This window comes from Vipera ursinii, assembly GCF_947247035.1.
Source record: "Vipera ursinii genome assembly, chromosome: 2".
Taxonomy (NCBI): Eukaryota; Metazoa; Chordata; class Lepidosauria; order Squamata; family Viperidae; genus Vipera; species Vipera ursinii.
This window is the reverse complement of record NC_139513.1, coordinates 53,822,830-53,845,474: the sequence shown is the minus strand read 5'-3', so window position 1 is coordinate 53,845,474 and position 22,645 is coordinate 53,822,830. Positions and strand designations below refer to the sequence as shown.

Here is a 22,645-nt window from a genome sequence, read left to right as displayed (position 1 = left end):
TAAGAATAATAAATTGCAATTTCAGGTTTAGCCACAAGATGTCACTCCAGAGTTTAAGGAATTCCTTTAAATCTCAAAGTTATTTTAATCCTTTTGGTGGATTTTTCTTCTATTTTAAGGGGAAAAACCCAGACTTTCAAATAAAAATAGAAGGTAAAAAGTAGATAATAAAAAATCTTTTAATCCACATGCTTTAGGAAATAAAGCTCCAATTGGGATCCAATGTTTTAAAAAAAGCTCCCCTGTATGTTCAACAGCCGCAGTTTCTAGAGGGAGGGCTAAAATCCCCCTTCCCTCTCCACAGGGGGGAAAGTACTTTAGCAGCTTGAATAGATACAAAAAAGCAATTAGGATTTAAGAGAGGTAGATCTCACCCAGTCCTTTCCACGCTGCTTTGAAGTTACCAGATGGTGAATGTGACTTCGGCTGTCTGCAGCCTAGGGAAGAGCCATATTTCTATGGCCGGTCCTTTCGTCCGCCCATTTGGAGGGATCGCCAGCTCCCTCCCGCAATCCAGCGAGAGCCCGTCTTTGCTGGTTGCCTCTTCAGGGTGACTTTCGGCTCTTTTCAGGGGCCCCCAGTGATCCGAAACTGAACAGGGGAGAGAGAGTAAGTCTCCCAGCCATCCATGGAGGTTGTGTGGCAAACCAGAAATCCAGGAATAGTTTCTTTCTCTTCACTTTGCTTTTAATAGGGACAAACTTTTTAAAGTGAAATAGACTGTAAGTGTAATCTGGACTGTACTTTCAGCAAGCTTTTCACATCCTGGCTTTCTTAGTAGCCCTTCAGGAACCAGATACAGTACCTAGGCACACACAGTGTTAAAGGGAAGATTAGATGTTCCCAACAGCAAGGCAGCATGAGATAGCTGAGAAAAAGGTACAGGCAGGAAAACAGGAATTACTTGAAGATAAGAGCTGGACAAAGACAAATTCTAAGTCAAGAAGTCCAAGGTCAAGCCAGAGATTTATGATGCCAAGTCAAAGGAGAGATGAAATCTTAGTCAATTAACAAACCAAAGTCATAAATAACTAGATTCCAGGCCAGAGTCACAAAACATGAATCCAGATGCTCAAGTTGCTTCTAGCAAGGGAAAACTATTACCCTGAGATTTAATTTCCCTCCCTCCTAAACATGCACAGGTGTTCCCAATCTTTCCTTAAACTTTGTTGGTTAGTTCAATGTCTTTCTGCTGGCTTCCATGTAGCACACTTTGGCAGGTTGCAGAGATGCCAGGAGGAATTGGGGGGCGGGGGGGGGGGAATGAATGCCTGAAGCAGCCTGCATTGCAGCTGACTCTGATGGCAAGAGAGAACCATTATTTAAGCCTTTTGGGAAAATAAGCCATACCAGTGAAGATAAATCTAATTTTTGGTGGTTTTGTTGGAAGGAGATATTCAGATGTAATAAACACATTACTTTGTATTAGTTTAAAAGATCTGACTGCCAGTCAAATCTGTGTAGTTCACTTTGCCCTTCACCCAAGGAACTAAATTAGCAAACAATGAGGTCATTTTAGGCTTTCTATATACACTCCCCATTGAAATAAAGGATGTGGGGACAGGGAGAGGCCTCTGTATCTCTGCTGAAGTATGGTGAGAGACATATGAGCAGCAAAGATTTGAAAACCCTGTTATCTTAGTTGATATACATGTAGAATTGATGGTTTGAACTGTGAGACCGTTCAAAGTGGGCAGCAGATATGTGTTGATGTGTGGGGGTGACTGTGAAGATGTATTCTAGCCAGTCTGCAGAGGCACCCTGCACGTGGCAGTTAGTCTCAGCAGAATGGATGAATAGTGAGGGCTAAGCAGGATGTTGGAAGAAAAGGGGCTTAAGATCAGACTGTAGGTATGAGTTGGTGGTAGCTCCTATTGAGAACTTTATAGAAAGATATGGTAGGTATCTATAGTTAGATTGTTCCGGCAGAAAGGGTTAGTGCATGTCCTCATTTCTAAGCCAGTTATCCCCATCCTGGGCCCAGGTGGTCAGGTGTCACGGATTCATGAGGTTGCTAATAAACACCAAGTTTGTGTGCAATAAGATTGCACCCAACCAAGATGTGATGAATGGGCAACAGACCGAATACATATTATCGTGATCTGGCTTGTGTATAGCAGTATCCCTTTGATGTATCCAGTTAGCACTGGATGAGGTTGCTACAGAAAGGTTACCAATCCTGCATAGTTCCTTGATTTACTGAAAAGTTCTAGGAAATGAAGCAACTGAAAAAAATCTAGAATTATGGTAAAGGGGATCTCACAATCTTTCTTTGTAACTGGTTTCAAAGTTACAGAGAACTATTCTTACCATTAAGAAGGGTTTGGTTTTTTGTTTTTGTTTTACTAATTTTCAAACAGAAAGTAACCTAAGGCCATTGTTGTTTGTCTTGCATTGTGCACATATAGCAGCGATCTTGACATTCTGTATAAATTTCTTCATATATTATTTTCTATTCTACCCTTCTTGCTGTCTTTTATTTTCAAGTCTAAAAATACTCCAATCATCAAGTCCTGCTTTTAAAGACTTAGTTTGTTTTTAAAGACTTAGTTGCATGTGTGCACTGAATGGTAGTTGGGGAAACATTAGTGAGATTCAACTTTAGAATTTGCCCATTAGTGGTACATGAAGTTTAATGTTGCCATTTTGAAGAAACATTTCCTTCTTGTGATTACAAATTCTGCTTAATCATTGTTTCATAGTTTTGAGTATGGCAATATAGCACTTTAAAGTCATTAGTGATTCAAAGAAATCCATGTGACTGACACTATCTATATCCCCAAAAACCATAATCATGAATTTTCCCTGTTTGTGTTTTTATGATTGGGTTTTGGTTTTTGATTCTCCCCCCATCCCACCTTCCAAAAAATGTTTTGATACTTCTGCAGAGGTGATGCTTTCTGGTGATATTCCATAGACTGATACTTTGCTTCTGACTCATAATGATTGATTCTTGTTTCATCAGCCATCATATTTCTTGTAGCATAGTGATGTATTCATTCTAGGCTTCCATTTTATGAACAATAGCAACACAAGCCTTTTCACATCAATTTCCTGCACACTGAAGTGAAAGAACAGATGCTAAAGAACAGATCAGAGTTTCTAGTATGTCTGTATTGCCATCTGTTGGTGACTTTTAATATTGGAAACATTTTTTATCAACCCATTTGGCAAATTTGTTCCAGGCTTTTAAGACTTCCCAATTGATTGGGACTCAGTTAAGGATAGCCAATCATCTTCTGCCTCCTGCCATCTATTAAAAGAAGAAATTGTCATCAAGAAAGTTTAGGAATTTCCTGGAAAGACCACATTAAGCAGAGTAATAGCCATAACCAAATAATAGAGTATCTTAACTTACTTTGTCTATAGCAGGGGTGTCAAACTCTCAACATCACGTGACGTGTTGCGACGTATTGGGACTTTTTTGTCATTGCTGGCAATGGGGTGGGTGCAATTTCGCTATGATGCATCCGGCCCGGGGGCGGCAGTTTGATACCCCTGGTCTATAGGGCTATGGATCTCTAATAGGGCTGTAAGTCTAGGAAATATGGTTACAAATAAATGCATTGGAACTTGCACAAGTGCAGCACCTTTGCTGGATATTAAAGCAGTCCAATTTGTTCCATGATTCAATATGAGTTTGAAAAAATGCAAACATTTTATGGAATCAGAGTTCATATGAGTTTTATAGTTACAACATATTTTTTTCTGTCGTGGAATCCTGAAAAAAATGAATGGCCAAGGGCTTCTATATTCACAGCTACACAAGATCAGAGGCACTTTTTCAACTTGAGTATTAGTTCCTTAGGTATAAGATGGCAGCAATAATAATCAGAGTTCTCCCAAAAATTGGACTGTTTCACAAGTACCCAAAAATCCAGAAGCTACTGAGAATGCCTAAGCCATAATGAAAGAGTTGGTGTATCAAATGTGAGCTGTTTGTATAGTAAAATAAGTGATTCTTGCACCTGTTTTCCACATTTAAATTATGCAGTGGAGTGTGTGACCTTCTATTTTGGATGTGAGACCCTGTGCCTATCTGCCTGTTGTTTTGGTAAGAAATAGGTCTGATAGTAGGGCTGTTTTCCTCTAACTCTGAGAACTGACTATTACAATCACCTCCTCTCACAAAATAGTTAGGAGGAAAAGTAAATAGGGATTGCATGCATACATGGTGTATGCTAATACTTCTCGATAGAATTACTCATGATGCTAACAATAGCTCCTTTGACAAGCAACATAAATATCCCCCTTCTCTCTTATAGATACACATGCACACATACATATACATACATATTTAACATAGTACACTGGATGCTGATCGTGCCTTGAGATAATTCATGAGAGATCCTTGCTACCGTAAATTATTATTGAATGAACCAAAGTGTCTTTATTCTGAAAACAATTTATTTTTGGATTATAGTTATTTGTTTGCCCCCTACCCGAATGTCTTTTAAGTTGTAAAATATAACCATCTCACACATCTTTACTGATTAATTTAAAGTAATCCAGGGGATTTCAGACGTCAATCTTTTTTTAAAAAACACACACCCAAAAACACATTGTTTTGTTTAAGATTATAACAGGCATGTATATCTCAAATTAAATAGATAAGCCTAGTCTTCTGGAATTTAGACAAAAATGTTCCCTAGAGAAGGCATTTCTGAGGAGAAAAATGGCAGCTGAACCCTGTGTTGGCTGCTTGCAGGAGCTTTGTCCCAGTGTTGCTTTTCTGTGACTGATATTTGTGCTTTCTGAATGACTGCTACAATTATGCCACTAGTTTCAGCATAAAAGTGAAAGAAAGCGACAGCTGCACAAGGGTGTAAAGGGTCTTAATTTCCAATTTAAATAGCCCTGTTTAGCTCCAGACAGCCTGAAAAGCTTTACAATGGAAATTAGCAGCAGAGCTGGTCAGTGCTTAATTACTCTTGCTTTTGCTGCATTTTCCTTTGTTTTGTTTCCTCATACAAAACAGTATGGTATGCTTGCACTGAGAGGTGCACATTCCTTTCAGATGGATGTGGGGCCCGATTCTGAACGAAAAAGTCTCTTGTCTAACAAGGGAGAAGAGGGGGGAATTCTATCAGGGGTCAACTAGAGAGATTGTGCATATAATCCGGCATAATCCTGTTTGCCAGTTTTGCTCCCTCACAGGGACCACAACAGTTTATCCTCTTGGTATCTTTGCCATGACCTCAGACAAGATACTGTTCACCAGCATCTCAAAATTATGGTTAGAACATTGGCGGTTCTTTCCTCTTTGAATCTAAGGAAATTCAGAGCCAGTTAATCAGTCCCCAACTGAAGAGATACATTCCTATTATGATATCAATATTTGGTTAGATTTCTGTCTCCCATTCCATCCTTGCTAAATTTGCTTTTCGATGGTTGCCCCAGAAAGCCAACATTCCTAAAAAGATAATTGATTACTGAATTAGATTGTTCTTTAGCTACCGGAAGAATTAAAAGTTTTATAAACACAAAATGAAAGAGCCTTTATGACAAACTGGAACATTCTGGAACATCATCTCTTTTACTGTGAATGAGTGATTAACTTTGAAGTTCAGCGTTCTTTGATCTGCCTAACACTGGTGAGAGTCAATGAAAAGTCATGGGTTCAGACAAAAATTCTTCAATAACTTGAGCGTTGTAATTAACAATGCTTCTCATGTTACTAAAAAAACCCTCTTCCCACATATTTTGTGCGTTTAGTTTGTTCTCTTTCTCTCTGTATCTGTAATGTGAAAAAAAGCGTACTGCCTTCTCTGTGATTACCTGGTAGAGTTGTGGGACGAGCTAATGCTATCTTAAGGGGATTGGACTGATGGCGGGGAAGTCCAGTCAAGGGAGGCATAATCAAGTTGCAAGCCCAGGGCTTTCTTATGTACAAGGCAGCTCTTACGTACAAGGTGTAGGCATTAAGGTCAATATTGTTCCCCTCCTGCTTTCCCTTTCCCAAGAGTTTTTGACTAGACTCTAAAAAGGTCCACACCTGATTTTGAAGTTTCAGACTTCTGAGAAGCTTGAGGGATTGTGGTTTGGCTGCCACCTAAGCCTCCAAGTAAGAGATCTGTGTCTTAGGAAGGCCTGATTGAGGTATGAGTCGTGAATTCTCTGCAGCATTTCAAGAAAGCTTAGTATGAGGCAGGCCTACTTCTTCACCTTATTAGGAAAGATGTAGCTACTTACTATTTGGGATACTTAAAAATAAGCCTGATATTAAAAGTTTTCTTTTTCTTTCCCAGATAGAAACTTTATTTTTTTAACATCGGTTACATCATATTCCTTGGTTCCTAATGTCACTTTCTAGAAGACTGTGATGATGCCAATAGAAGGGAATATTTGTAGCTTAGGGTTGAAGGGTGTGGTCCTTGGTGTTCTCTGAGCTTGGTTGTTTTCTTGCACATATTTCATTACCCAACTAGGTAACTTCATCAGTGCCAGATATTGTTCATCTCTAGGTGCCAGGCACTCAGATAAATCTGATGTCACAGGTACATTGAGATAAATAATATCTACATTCTTCAGAAACCCTAACCCTAATCAAAAAGCTAAAAATGAAACAAAAAGTCCAAAACACTTCATCACAGTGAATCAACATTGCCAACAAGTACCAAGAAAAATACCACACTCCCATCAATATTGACAAGATAAAGCCACCTGTATATATGGAGCAAACCTGACTCCCTTCTTAGCACTGGTGATGTTACCTAGTTGAGTAAGGAAAGAAAATAACCAAGCTTAGAGAGCACTAAGGACCCCACACTTTAATGATATTTGACCAGATGGCCAGAATTGAGAACATATTTATAAATGTCATTAATTATATATTAAACATAAATGTATATCCATTTAATCTACTAGTAGAGGTATCCTCAGTTAATTATGGTAATTAGTACCTGAAACTCCCTCATTAAGTGCCATGGTCATAAACTGCAAAATCATGTGATCTTGCTGATTTACAATGGCAGTGATATCTGTTTCCAGTCATTAGACGAAGTATGCACGGTTGTTACGCACAACATCATTTGTTTGCTATTTGCAATATTCTGCCAGATTGCCCATGATTTTGCTTATCAAAAGCAGGCAGTGAAGGTTGCAAATGGTGTTTGCATGATCTCAGGATGCTGCAATACTGTAGAGTCGGTTGCCAGGTGCCCACATTGCAATCATGTGTACCGTGATCACATGACTCCTACTTCAGGACTGTCAAAACTTCAAATAGTTGCCGAATTAATGGTTGTTAACTGAGATATAGCTATATTTTAAAAGGCCTTAAAAACTTTCTATATTTAATAGAAAGTTATTTTAAAACAAGGGTGCAGAGTACAGTTTCTGAAATTAATTTGACCTCCTTATCAAGAATGACAATAGAATAGATTTATATTTTCTTTTGTGTAATGACATATTTCCCATGTATGTATGTGTATTCACTTCAAGAATTGGGGTTTTTGCATAAATCATGCATAAATAAATTATGCATGTTGCCTATGTGTATTATTTGATGGTCTAATCAGGGAGATGCATATTTGTTGTCTTTGTGTGTGTGTTTCTGCATTCCCTCTTGTATCTCTGTGTGTAAATGTGCAACAGGAAGTGTAGAGCAAATTACATGTGCTCTGTTCTGGGGCAGGGGAGAAGAGCTAAGAATGGAGCATTCTGAGCTACAGTCCAATTGCTTCTCCTATAGGGAAACATTGGGCATTTTGGGGTAGGTTCTGAAAGGATCCAGCCCATTTTTAAACTCTTACTTTTTCAAGGCTTTCCTGCCATGTGACAATTGATTCTATTCTGTTTTGAGAAGATTAGTTAGCGAAAAAGAATCTTGAACCCCCTTATGCAATTTGTTTTCTAACATTCTGTTGGGTTAGATCAGGGGTGTCAAACTCGCAATGTCACGTGACGTGTTGCGACGTATCGCAACTTTTTTTCCATTGCCAGTAATGGGTTGGGTGCGGTTTCAGCATGACGCATCCAGCCCATGGGCCGGCAGTTTGACACGCCTGGGTTAGATGGAAGACAAAGAACTCAAAATCTGCTGGTCTAATTTTAAAAGCTGATACTTAGAGTTACTAGTACATTATGGAGAAAAGATGCGCAGAACTCTTCCACTTTGAAGGCTACAGGTTTGCTGCACTGAAAGCCAAGATGATGACCAATAATCCAAATTGAAAGCACTTAACAAAAAAGAACAGTGCAGAGGCAGCAATGGGTCAATTATTTAGAAGTCAAAACCTGATTAGGTATTAAGGCATGCAAATTGATAAAGACACTGGTTCAGCATTTCTATGTTTGTAAGATGCTACTTTAGGTGGGAAGTGCTGATTAGTCTTAATTAAATGAGGGTGTCTTCACCTCTACAGCTTTTATCCATTGCTTTTTTGTCTACTAATTTCAATTAAGTGGTGCCTTTTTTCCAGTGGTTCGGTGGGTGGAAATTCATGTGTGGATTAGAATGAGGGAGGGGGCTGTGGTCCTGGAATCATGATTGTAACTTCCCATTCTGACCATGTTTGAAAAGCCTCGTGGATTACAATTATCCTCTGACAATACATCATCTGAAAGACCGTAACAGATAGGTAAGGAGGCAAATTATTCATGATCTAAAATGCACTATGATGAAATTGAGAAAATTACTCACATATTCCATCCTCTGCTCCCATTGGAATATTCCTATCTGTACCATATGTTATCTAGAGAGAAATAGATCCTCAGAGTAGGATATCTTTAGCTGTTGTCAGACCTTCAAAGTAGGGAAGGTAAAGAAACAAAAATTGCTAGCAGTTTGGGAAATGTATTTTAATGTAATTAGAATATTGTAACAGAATCTTGAAAGTCTGTCAGAGCTCACCTCTACTTCAACTTATACCTAACACAATTAAAATGGAGTTGCTTTGAGTTGCCTTTTCACACTTCCTTCTTTCCCCAAACTCAGATGTCTTTTCTTGAACAGTTTGGCTCTCCCCTCCTCTTTCTCGGAGTCAAAACAACATTTTCTTATAGAAGTGGAATAGTTATCCGAAAGAAGCTGCACATGCATCTAGATGTTGGGGAAACAAATCCTCTCTTTGTTGGAGTTGAAGAACACTTTCTGATTTTGGGTGGTTGGAGGAGAGGAGAGAAAACGAAAGCACTTGGCATGGCATGGGATGCAAGACATAAATATTTTTATTCAACCGAAGAAGGAAAATAATTGCAGCCAACAGAATGATAGAACAGGGGTAGAGGAATCAGTTATGAAACAGCAGCAAATGAAGGTGGAGTTTGACTATTATCAACTGGCAATTACTGTTATAGTTATCTATTAGTATGTTGTACTTCTTGGGAAGTACAACATTCTTTGCCACAATAATTTCCTTGTGGTAGGAGGTATGGTTCAGCTTTCCTGAAGTTGAGTAAAAATGTTGCCCCTGGAGGTATCATGTGAATTATTCCATTTTAGGTTAGATTTACCGATCCAAGGACTTAGTGTGGAGACCTTTTTTTTTGTATTTTCATATCTACTTACCATATGATTCCTAAATATTCTTACTTATCAAATTTTGTTATTTAGATCCCGTCGGAAGGAGCGAAGGTCGGGCGCCGTCCGGAGCTCAACCGGTAAAGGTTCCACAAATCCGGCGCACCCACAGAGAAGGACCTCCCCCTGGGGGCCACCAGACGACATTCTCTGACCGGTGGCACCCTGAGGAGGCCCTCTCTGTGGGAGCGCACTGGGCGGAGGGAAGTTGATGCCGGCAGCAGGTGCTCCCTAAGGTACTCCGGACCCATGCCATGTAGGGTTTTAAAGGTCATTACCAGCACCTTGAATCTCACCCGGAAGAAAACTGGCAGCCAATGCAGCTCACGGAGCAAAGGTGTAACATGGGAGTATCGGGAGACTCCCAACACAACTCTCACGGCTGCATTCTGCACCAGTTGGAGCCTCCGAGTGGTCCTCAAGGGCAGCCCCATGTAGAGAGCGTTGCAGTAGTCTAAACAAGAGGTCACGAGCGCGTGAGTGACCGTACACAAGGCATCCCGGTCTAGATAGGGCCGCAACTGGCGCACCAGGCGAACCTGGGCGAAGACCCCCCTAGTCACAGCTACTATATGATCTTCTAAAGAAAGCTGTGAATCTAGGAGGACTCCCAAGTTGCGAGCCCTATCTGCGGGGGGTAATAGCTCACCCCCCATAGAAAGAGATGGAATATTCTGAATATCCCGAGATGCCGGTACGTACAGCCACTCAGTCTTGTCAGGGTTGAGTCGAATCCTGTTCCTCCCCATCCAGACCCAAACCGCCTCCAGGCAACGGGACATCACGTCGAGGGCATCACTGGGGTGGTTTGGGGTCGAAATAAAAAGCTGGGTATCATCAGCATACTGATGATACCCAACTCCAAAACCACGAATGATCTCACCCAGCGGTTTCATGTAGAATATATTCCCTTGCTTGGGAATATTTTTGCCTGCTTGCTGCATTTCTTATCTTTGTTATGAGGTGTATGTGTGTGTTGGGGCGAGGGTTAGTCTTTTTTTAGGTGGGTTACATCTTTAGCATGAAATTCATGCTAAACTTCAACTATAACATATTTGTTCTTGCTTTCTCTTCCTGTTGCTGTTTTATTGCTTGCTATTGCTAGCTAATGGTATCGGATGAGATAGATTCCCTCTGTTTCCCAAGAAAGTGTTTCGTTTTGCTACTTTTAGTTCTTGCCTCTCTTCCTTCTTTTTGTCGTATTTCTGATCATGCAAATTTGGGTCCTGTGAGAAATCAGACACTATGAAATATGAAAATTGCTTGGAAAGTAATTGAAGAAACAGTGTGACATACGAAACCCATGGAGATAATGCTCACACCTACTTATTCACAATATTTAATTTTTAATGACAGTTTTAATTAATAGAATATAGGTCTTTGGGCTTTTCAGAGGCAAGGAAGAGATGAAAGGGAGTTGCAGGACGGTGAAAAAAGGGTGACATTAAAATATGTGAACTACACACACTTGACATGAGTGTATGACTATGTGTGTGTATGAAGTCTCCAAAGCAATGTAAAAGTTGCCATTATGCCACAAAAAACAGATTAAGTCCCTCCTCAGCTTGCTGCCACAATCCATTTTGAGGCAAGGACTCATCTGCAATTTGCTAACTCCCGAGAGACTTTTTTTAAAAAATTGAAATCTATGAAAACAATTACCTGCTGTTATTTCTTTTTAGAATGTATAAAAATACATCCAACAATAACATTTCCACATAGGTAGTATGGAAGGAATATCACAAGCCTGTTTGTTGATAAATTTTGTGAAAACAAATAACAGACAAAAGTATAAACATGCAAAACCTTCTGCTAAGGGGCTATACGTAGGCAGAAAAAGTAAACATCTTGCATTCAACTTTTGTTTTTCCAAGAATGGTGGAAGGAAAGTAAGTGTGAACAGAACGAAGAAATTTTGCTCAGGGACTACAGATTAATTTGAAAAAAATACAGTATATCATTAAAGAATCATTTGCAAGAATTAGTGCTTTTGTTGTTGCTTTTTATTTACTTACTGTGTTCTTTGACAATAACTATAAATTACTAGTTATATTGCACTTATCATATTGCTAATCTCCAAAATATGAAACTCATGCCCTAGGAAGGAAGGACAGTTCAATTCTTCAAAATATGTGTTTCACAACGGACTCGTGCAAATCACAACTTTTTAAAACATTAAAATAGGTCTTTTTTCAGATTGTTGCGACTGCTTCAAAATCTGTTCCAGTCTATTTAATTGTGTGTGAATACATACTGAACCACTTAATTTTACATTTTTTCCAGGAATAAAGAATTTGCACAACCCTAATTAATTCAAAAGGGACGCAGTGGCTCAGTGGGTTAGGACACTGAGCTTGTCGATCAGAAGGTCGGCAGTTTGGCGGGTCAAATCCCGAGTGCCGTGTAACAGAGTGAGCGCCTGTTACTCGTCCCAGCTTCTGCCAACCTAGCAGTTCGAAAGCATGTAAAAAAATGCAAGTAGAAAAATAGGGACCACTACGGTGGGAAAGTAACAGCGTTCCATGCGCCTTTGGCATCTAGTCATGCCGGCCACATGACCACAGAGACGTCCTCGGACAAGCGCTGGCTCTTTGGCTTTGAAACAGAGATGAGCACCGGCCCCTAGAGTTGGAAACAACTAGCACACATGTGCGGGGGAACCTTTACCTTTAATTAATTCAAGTATTGCATGGGTGTCAAACTTGCAACATCACATGACATGTCACGACATATTTCAACTTCCCGCCCATTGCCGGCAATAGGGTGGGCGCGGTTTTGGTGTGACGCATCCAGCCCGTGAGCCAGCAGTTTGACACCCCGGAGTTAAGGGGTAGATTGTTAATTTGCTCCTTGTCCTCTGTATAAACAGTATGGCTCTGTTGGCTGTAATAAAAATCATTAGGGATCTTTAATTTCCCCAAGATTGTATATCTTTGGTGCTTTCCGACATATTTCTTTAATCTGGTACCTTCCAGATGAGCTTGGGCTACCACTTCAAATAGCCCCAGCTATTGCAATCAATCATTGGAAATGCTAGTATGTGGTTGCCTTAATGTATACTGATTGCCTAAAAGTCCAATTCTCCTTAGCATTTTAAGGCTTGTTCTGTATGATTGGTTAGTTTAAGATATTGTTTTTCCTTTATGCTGAATGCTACTTCTGATCATTTTCAGAATTCTGAAATCTACAAATTGACTTTGGATCAATACAATGAGGCAGTCACCAATGCAGAAGATCAAATCAGGTAAAAAAGGCCTCATTTTTGCTTTATCTTTGTGGCATAGATATATAATGATTTCCACAAAGTGTCAGTGAAATGTAGGTCACCTAAAATACTTTCTCCAAAGTTTGATACAAGTCTACATTGGAAGTCAGATGCAATCATCATAAGGGCCACAACACCAAACCTTGATACATTCATATAAAAGTCTGTAAGAGTAGTGAAAACATTGTCTCAAAAAAATAAATAAATCCCAGAAACCCAATGATAAGGTAGTAGCATTGACACTCAAGGCAAATATATCTGTCACCCCATTCCTACCAGACTGATCCCAGATTATTACCCTGCCCTAGCCTTGTGGATCCTGCAGTATGCCTCATGTGAGGCCTTCCTTCTGCTTGAGACACTCTAGAGTAAGGTGGAAGGTCATCACTGCCCATCCATTGGCTGCTATTTCCCACTTGCCTGCTTCTCTCATCACCTCTACCATCCCAGCCTCTCCTTGTTAGGACTTTAGAATGAGAAAAAACTACATTTCCAGAGTGCAGATTAAGAGCAGAGCAAGCAGGTACGGAACAGCAAGCCCTAGTCCTGGCCCTGTGGTAATGTGGTAATACTTAAATGAGGAGCTATGCTAGTTGTATGGTAACTCTACTGCTATGTATGTATGCTTTTTTTTTGTTCTGGTTTACCAGAAAACTGGCATCTTTACTTTCACTCTCTTTTTCACATCAATCTACTTTGTTCTACTCCAAGTTATTCACACATTGAAATGGGCAGGAAACAGTGTTGCCTTCTTATGGACTGCCCCTGCAAGTTGAGAGGTCCATGCCCTACAGAACATAATTTCTTTCCTATGTATTATTACAGAAAATGACTTAAAGTTCCATGCAGTAATTCTGAGACCTCAGACAATGGCCCACAGACCACACATTTGAAATTTGTAATCTAGATCAATTTATATTGCCAAGGACTAAATGTGTTTATCTGTGATTCTTGGTGATTCTGCAATTAGAATCAGCCAAAACAGTTCTATGGTTTAGTAGAGTCTAAATGACATCCCCAGGGGCAATCTGTTCCATACAATGCAAGGCTACTATTGAAAAGACATGCTTTTTTATCTTGGTTCCTTTGAATTCCTTTGAATGGGACCTTTAACAAGCCCTCTCTACATGATTGGACTACACAATGTAACCCAGTGCCATGCCATACATAACCAGCATTTTGAATGGAGTCTAGAAGCCTACCTGTAGTCAATATAGTCTGAGCATCAAAAATTGTACTAGTTTTTTTTTAAAATCCCATTTATATCCCGCCCTTCTCCGAAGACTCAGGGCGGCTTACAATTTAAAGCACAAATCAAAGTGCTTAGCAATAGCCTTCATTCTATGTATATGCCTGCTTATTAGGGCTTTCGCCTCCCTCCCCAAGCGGCATTATTACAAAGTCAGCTTATTGCCCCCAACAATCTGGGTCTTCGTTTTACCTACCTCGGTGTTGTGATTCAGGGTCAGCCTGTGGGTTCGGCAGTTGGGTCGGACGAATCAGAGGAGGAGGAGAGGGGTGTTGAAGAGCTTGCTGAGGAGATTGGACAGCTTGATGAGAGCCCCCAGCAAGGCCCCTCTCATCTGGTCACGATGCAGACCCAGCTGTGTGAGCCTGACAGCGTGGATAAAGATGACCCACAGCTGGCCCTGTTCAAGGACGCCCGACGCAGGAGGCCATCAGTCAGGAGTAAACAGAGGAAGGCAATGGGGCACCTCGGAAGGAGGCACAGAGAGGCCACGCCCTGAACTGTATTTAAGGGGAATGTGTGGGAGGGCTGGTTTGCTGAAGGCAACCGCTTGGATTGTTCCTGTTTCTTAGCTCGTGTTTTATGGTTGGTGTCTTGTCTTACTCTGTTTTATGTGAATAAATTTGGCAGGCGTAATTCCAGCCTCTTGCTGTTTCTAAAGGGGTTGTCCCTGCCTTTTCTGCAGGGCCGGTAGCAGGCTGGTACAGAACACTCGGAAGGATGGAAGGCTGAGTCAACCTTGAGCCTGGTGGGATGCGAACCTGCACTAATTGCAGGCAGCTGGTGTTACTTAAGGAGGCATTAGCCCACTGCTCCACCAAGGCAGCTTCTGGGTCATGGCTATAACAATGTACTAGTTCCAGCAGGAAGTTTGATTCCAGAAGAATCCCCTAGTCACAGAGCAGTTCTTTTGGGAAATTGCAGCTCCATTGAGAGCAACTGTTGAAGCTGATGTTAAATAATACTGACTTTTACAAACATTCAAGACATCCACAGCTGTCAGGCGCAAACAACCAGACCCATTCGTGAAGAGTTCAATTAACTTTTGAACTCAAACTAAGAGCTGTGGTAGCACAGTGGTTAGAATGCAGTATTGCAAGCTAATTCTGCTGACTGCTAGCAGTTCGATCCTGACTGATCAAGTTTGACTCAGCCTTCCATTCTTCCAAAGTTGGTAAAATGAGGACCCAGATTGTTGGGGCAATATGCTGATTCAGTAAACTGCTTAGAGAGGACTGTAAAACACTAAGAAGCCATACATAAATCTAAGTGCTATTGCTATTATTGTTCATGCCTATACCCAGGAATCTTCTCAAACTGACAATTTGCCACCTAGGTGACTAGATAAGGTTCAATGGCATTCAAATGGATCAGACTTTGCCTTCTTGTGCCCACATAGGGACTCCAGACTAAATCCCTGTTTCTCCTCCCCCTGGCTCACCCAGCGTGTCTCCTACAACAGCCCATTTGCAGCTTGGCCCTAAGTAGTGATGTACAACTGGTACATTAACATCTATCTATGATGTATTGCTCACTGGTGACATGTTGTAGAGCTGATCACGTTGTGGGCCGTATATGACATATTGGGATTTTTCTCCCTCTTCTGGAGCTGGGGTTGGCATGGCTTGCACAGCCTGCATCCAGCCTGTGGGCTGCATGTTCAACATGCCTGTTATAGAGAGTAAGGAAGGTGATGTTGATAAGATATGCAAGATCCATTACTAAAGTGATGAGAGGTTAAACATATTTTAAGTATACAACAGACTGAAAATATATGGAAGAAATTTAGAAGAATTCCTAGAATAAACCCAATTCATAGGAGAATAAACCCAATCGAACTTATAGGATTCTGTTATAGCCACTTTAATAAAGGTAGTTTTGGCCTTCCTATGGAGCTGGTGTCCCAGTCTGGTCTACTTGATGGGGCTAACACACATCATCCCTAACTGCCACATCATTTCCCCAGTGCTTTCATATAGTTAACATGGAAAAGGACTAATCCCTGTGACACTTAGCATTGGAGCAGCCAAGGGTTGAAATTCTCTTCCTTTTCAATAACCAAATGGAACCACTCACTCAAATAAGAGACAGGTTTGACAAATGAGAAAAATACCCCAACGGTTTGTAGCTACGTTGTGGGAGAAAATTTGGGTTGAATTTAGGCCTATTTTGTTTTATTTCAATTGTAGTTCAAATTTTGAAGACCCTGTGATATGCAGTGCCTTTATATAGCCTTCATCTTGGGCAGGGGGTGTTGTGAGCTCGATAGGGGCTCCAAGAAACCTAAATCACTGTCATATATATCTTTATTATAAATTAAATAATAGATTCCCACGTATGTAAAACAACCATTATATGGTTGCTCAAATACCATGCATACATCCTATTTTTGGTACCAGTATTACAAAGTGGGCCTAGCCTTGAAAGGTTGCCACTGGAACGAAATTCGCTAGCTACTAACTAGTGCAAAATACAGAGATTTGCTCTGGTTGCCAGTTCTTTTCTAGGCATTGTTTAAAATTCTAAATAACTTTGGATCTGATTATCAGATGGATTGTCTTCTGATAGGAAGCTGCAAGGCCAGTGAAGCTCTGTGGAAAAAGCCCTTGTGAGCTGTCAGAGGCTCATTCATCTGGAACACAAGACATGGCTTTCTGCATCATTCTCAGGCTTTGGAATACACTCCCTGCATCAGTCAGTTCTTCTGCCCCTTATATTGAGAAAATCCATAAAGATGCTTCTCTTTGGTCAGGATTTAATTGTTAACTGCTTTTATTACTAAATGTAATTTTTAAACATGAACTTTAGTATTTTAATAACTCTTAGCTGCCTTGGGTGCTTCACTAGAAAGGCAGGAAGTGTATATAAATAATACACTTCTAACTTCTTGATGATGCATTGAGTAGAATCTAGAACTGGGAGAGGCCACTTGGGCCATCATCCAATACCTGGCACAGCACATGAATCCAAATTAAAACATTCCAGACAGAGCTAATTGCTGTCGCTGTCAAACTACTCTTATCATTAGGAAGGATCATAATCTGCTTTAGTTTGGAGTTTGGGGTATTAGTTGCCATTCCTAAAACATCTGCCCCAAATATGAGAAGCAATATGTCATCACCAAGCGATAATGATCATCAATAATCATCAGGCATGAAGACAAGAGTACAAAGCCTGAATTTTTCCACATCTCCAAAACTACATTTGCCAATGGAAGTCTATAGCATTTGGATTTATTCATAGTTACATCAAGCATGTATTCAGTGAGCACGGGCCCATTGCATCATTTATACAGATGCAGAAATCTATATGTTGCGATGTTTTGCTTCAGCAGTTATAATTAGTGGCTTAGCAAGTAACCAGGTCCTTTGGTTTTCTCAGCCTTTTCTAGCCTAATTCCTTAACATTTTTAAAGCAGAGCACAATCCTTGCCTCCTTTGGAATTACTTGCCCACTGTTGGGGTTTGGTGCAGTCTTAGTTTAGATTATCAGAAGGGACTTTGTTTCCCGTCTGGCTCCCTTCAGTTTGTGAGGCAGGGTTGCTGCACAGCTCCAATCTGCGCTTGGAGCAGAGTTGCTGCTGAATGTCAGGAGCAAAACATGGTGTTTAGCTCCAAACAGGGTTTTAAGCAGTGATTTCTGGTGCCAGCAGCTGGATGTCTGAGACTTGTGTAATGCTTGTTATTGTTTAATCTTGTTCAGCATCACTTCCCTCAGATTTCAGGCTTTTCTCCTCCTCCCAAACATGCATATGCTTTCTCCGTCTGTCAGATTTTTGTGGTAGCCAGGTCGGGAAGCAGACCTCACAAAAATTTCTGGAAATCTTTATCAATATAACATATACTGTGACGAACTCTTGGAAGATCAGCGGTGCCTCCTCTTTCCTTGCTCTTATGCCAAAGAGAATCAAGGCAAAGCAACTTTAATTTTCTTTCTCGTTCATGTTTTGCATTCCTTCTCCAAAGTCATCTCTATAGTTCTCTGTGCCATCAGTTTTCCCTTTATATGCCAAGGGCTTGAGTGGAACAGGGTGAAGTAAGCTAACATGACCAGCTATGAAAAAGTCCAGAGGGTGGTTAAACTAGGCATCTGCAAACACTTTTACATCCTTCATAAGGGTTTATGTGACCTACCTGTTGGCTTGGAATGCTGAAGTAGATGTATGTGAAGAAGGATTGTTCTAGTCCAGGGGTCTACAACCTTGACAACTTTAAGACTTGTGGACTTCAGCTCCCAGAATTCTGGGAGCTGAAGTCCACAAGTCTTAAAGTTTTCAAAGTTGAAGACCCCTGTTCTAGTCAATCTGTCTTTCTCAGCAGTCTGGAAGGCTTGAGCTGTCCCTTTGCTGGCTTTCCTGGCAAATACTGCAGTGTAGTTTCCTTAGGGAGGGGATCAGGATAATAATCGAGGCTGATTGCTTTTTCCAGCTTGACTTTGGAAGGGTAGTCTTTCTGCCTGGCAATATTGCCTCTTTTAAATGCAGAGGGACACTATCAGCCATACATGTTCCTTTTCTCCCTTTTAGGCAGGAGAAAAGTTTGGGTACCTTTTTTTGTTTTGTTTTCTGGGACCATTTCCCCATGAGTGTTACAGTGTCTTCTAGAGTCATTCAACCCATATTGTGCCAATGAAGACAGATTTTGTATCATTTTCGTGATGGTTATGTAGAAGATGTAAGTCATTACTAGGGAAATGGCCTGTCTTTCTAGCTAAACAGGAATTATGCAACTAGGTCCAAGCATCTGTTATATTTCAAAACCTTCTATGCTCATAGCGTGTTTATCACCAGCACAGATGAATATGCTTGTGCTGTGATTTCTACCAATAATAATTACAAAAGCATCTCCATAGAAAAAGATAGCTGATGGTCTCTTTCCAAATTGTGCATGAAGATACATCAGTTCTAATATACTTCAACAACAAACAGCAACTATTGAATTTGGAATTCTCACTTCATTCAGGGAGTGAGAGATTGGTAATCTAAAACTCCTCTAAACTGGATTCCATCCTTTCTACTTGAAGAGGACACTCCGGAGTCGGAGTGTTATTTTGTAAATATGAATGAATCCAGCAGGTAAATTGCAGCAGTTTTAGTAAAGTCTGTATTGTAGGTCCAATAATGTGTTCACATAGGCTTTTTCATAGGGATGCATTTTCTTATAATAAATTTCCAAGTATTGGAAGTGGCATTTACTAAATCCACTTGTTTGAGCAAGGAACCTGTTTGTGAACCATTAAAACAGCCCTGTCCTTTAAAACAGACAACTGGGGATAGTCTTCATAGCATATTTCAAGCCTTGTAAACAACATAGCAGCTTTGAGTTTCAAAGAATTGATTGTTCTAATGCAGTTTGCAAAGCACTTCATTCAATTGCTTTGCACAGCCCTGGTGATTACTTGCAAAATTTGGTCCCTCTATAACTTCATAGCCATTGCAAACTATTAGGAAACACTTTATAGGAAAAAAGAATGAATTGGGAATCAGAATGCCCATCAGAAAGAATCAAATCGTGCAGAGGTTTGGTTCAGAATTACTTTAGTATTTGTTCTCGGCACAAAACTTGTTTGATCAGCAGGAGAATAGCAGAATGTTCAGCTCTACTAGGGTAAAAAAAAAAAGCCAGATAAAAATATCAAAGCTCTGGAAGCTAAGGAACTATTTAAATATTATTTTGCACAATGCCAGCATGATACAACTACTTTAAAACTGAGCATGGAAAACAAAGCTGCATCTATATTTATATCCTTGATGTTGTTAACTGTTGGAATCAGTTGAAGGATGTTTGAATCTTGAAAGGTATCCTGCTTAGGGAGCTGCCTCTGTAGCCCTAGTATGAGTTGAAAGACTTCATGGTTTCCTCCCAGGAAAGTATTCAAGAATTGACATTAAAAAGGTAGTCCTTCTTTACTGCACATAGATGGAGCTCCAGCAGCTGATGCTTCACCTACCAGCTGATGCTTCTGATATGAAGGAGAGGAAGCAGCAGTCCTTCCATAAGGGTTAGACACAATTCCCTGTCTTCTAAGATTTGTTTTTTTATGTCTGTTCCAAATAGGTACACAAAATGAAATGCCTTTTAAAAAAAGGCTATCAGTTATGATCTTTGGGAACTTTATATCCTAATTTGCCCATCTTACTGAAGTATTACTTTGGGTTTCCCAGAGTATGAGGACCAAACATCTTGCTGAAAAACAAACAATCCTCATATATATAAAACCAAAGTTGCTGACACATTGCATGCATTTTTAGAATATGCGCTCTTAAAAATTAGTTCCTGTTAGAATAAATATTTCAGAAGTTGGAAAATAGTAATTAAGTTGTGACAACCTTTTCTCCAGTTGTCTTTAATCTTGGAACACAGGAAGATTATATTGAAGCCAAGTAGGTTTCTAGAAATTATGTTCCTAGTTGCCAAAAAACAATAATTAGAAATATAGACGGTTTTTAGGATTTCCTTCAGGAAGAGATTGAGATCTGAAACTATGCCTTTTATTTGCTGTTCTCTGTTTTGCCAAGCCCTTTTTTTTAGATGAAAGCCTTCAGTGCATTACTTTGGGGGTAATCTGATCTCTGTACATCTTATTGTTAGATTGGGAATAAGCACAACAGACTTAAAATTATTTCTCAATAGTTAAAATTGTTGCTAATGACTTCCTGATTGTTACCTTTTGAATATGATATTGGAAACATATTCCAAAGAGTGGGAGGATTGTGGTAGAGAAGTGAACATGCCAATGAAAAACTCAAGTTTTATGGAATCCGTATTTGAAAGCCTGGGAGCTTCTGTATGCAAAGTGCATATTTTTTTTTATTTTTTTCATCAGTTAAAGTCTCTGAGTCAAGCTTGATTTCTGATAATTTTATTGACCCTTTATGATAGCTTACTTGGCAACTGTTTGGGAGTGGTTTGTCATTACCTTTGTCTGTGATGATTTTTCAGTTTCCTAGTCTAGCTTACAATCCTGTTTTACCAGATGTTTTTCCATCTAAGTTCTAACTGAATCTGACCCTGTTTAGTTTTTTTTCAAGATTAGCTATGTCAGCTAGGAATTTCTTTTCTTTTTTTTTAAAAAAACAAGTTTTATTAATTTTCTAATTTTACATCCAAAATATTTATGAAGCAATGTGGTGATTGGATAATTAAAAGTCCAATAACAAAATCTTTTTGAACATAGGTCAAGATAGATAAAAAAAAAATTCCCTCTCCAATTCTCTTAATCACAATATCAAAATCAAATTAATACATTTCTGGCTGTGACAGAGTCAATTAGAACAATTATCGATACATTTTCACATATACTTATCCACATCCTGTTTTTAAGTTTTATCTAATTTCAATACAGTGCTCCAAATTAGCCTATAGTATTTTATTTATTTACTTATTTATATTTTTATACCGCCCTTCTCCCGAAGGACTCAGGGCAGTGTACAGGGCAATAAATATAAAAAAGCGGAATACAAAAGTTAAAAAACGATTAAATATTTAGCCCAGTTTAAAACAGTATTAAAAAATATTAAAACCCCAACCCTAACCCATCAGACCAGGTCAGAACTGCTCGAATAGATATGTTTTTAAGTCGCGCCGGAAGGAGCGGAGGTCGGGGGCCGTCTGGAGCTCAACCGGCAAGCTGTTCCATAGGTCTGGCGAGCCCACAGAGAACGCTCTCCCCCTGGGGGCCACCAATCAGCATTCTTTGATCGGAGGCACCCTGAGGAGGCCCTCTCTGTGGGAGCGCACTGGATGGAGGGAAGTTGACGCCAGCCGCAGGTGTTGCCGTAGGTAATCCGGACCCATGCCATGTAGGGCTTTGTAAGTCATTACTAACACCTTGAATCTCACCCGGAGGATAACCGGCAGCCAATGCAGCTTGCAGAGCAAAGGTGTAGCATGGGAGTATCGGGAGACCCCCAGCAGAACTCGCACGGCTGCATTTTGCACCAGTTGGAGCCTCCGAGTGGACTTCAAGGGCAGCCGCATGTAGAGAGCATTACAGTAGTCTAGACGAGAAGTCACGAGCGCATGAGTGACTGTACGCAAGGCATCCCGGTCTAGATAGGGTCGCAACTGACGCACCAGGCGAACCTGGGCAAAGCCCCCCCTTGTCACAGCTCCAATATGCTCTTCTAAAGAGAGCTGTGAATCTAATAGGACCCCCAAGTTGCGCGCCCTATCTACGGGGGGTAATAGCTCAACCCCCATGGCCAAAGATGGAATAATCGGAATTTCCCGGGATGCCGGCACGAACAGCCACTCAGTCAGGGTTGAGTCGAAGCCTGTTCCTCCCCATCCAGACCCGGACCGCCTCCAGGCAGCGGGACATCACGTTGAGGGCATCACTGGGGTGGTTTGGGGTTGAAATAAAAAGCTGGGTATCATCAGCATATTGATGATACCCAACTCCAAAACCACGAATGATCTCACCCAGTGGCTTCATATAGAAGTTGAACAGGAGAGGCGAGAGAACCGATCCCTGAGGAACTCCACAAATGAGAGGTCTCAAGGTCGATCTCTGCCCCCCTGCCAACACCGACTGCGAGCGTCCCAGAAGGTAGGAGGAGAACCACTGGAGAACTGTGCCTCCCACTCCTAACCCCCTGAGACGTCGC

At 40.5% G+C, this 22,645-nt stretch overlaps 1 protein-coding gene across 1 annotated transcript in view; it reads left to right on the top strand.

The window, feature by feature from the left end:
• Positions 1 to 22,645, top strand: part of CHCHD6 (coiled-coil-helix-coiled-coil-helix domain containing 6) — a 287,597-nt gene that overhangs the window by 173,969 nt on the left and 90,983 nt on the right. The window contains exon 6 of the mRNA XM_083357005.1: positions 12,697 to 12,767. Within this exon, the coding sequence (XP_083213131.1) occupies positions 12,697 to 12,767 (71 nt within the window). The remainder of the gene's footprint in view (positions 1 to 12,696; positions 12,768 to 22,645) is intronic.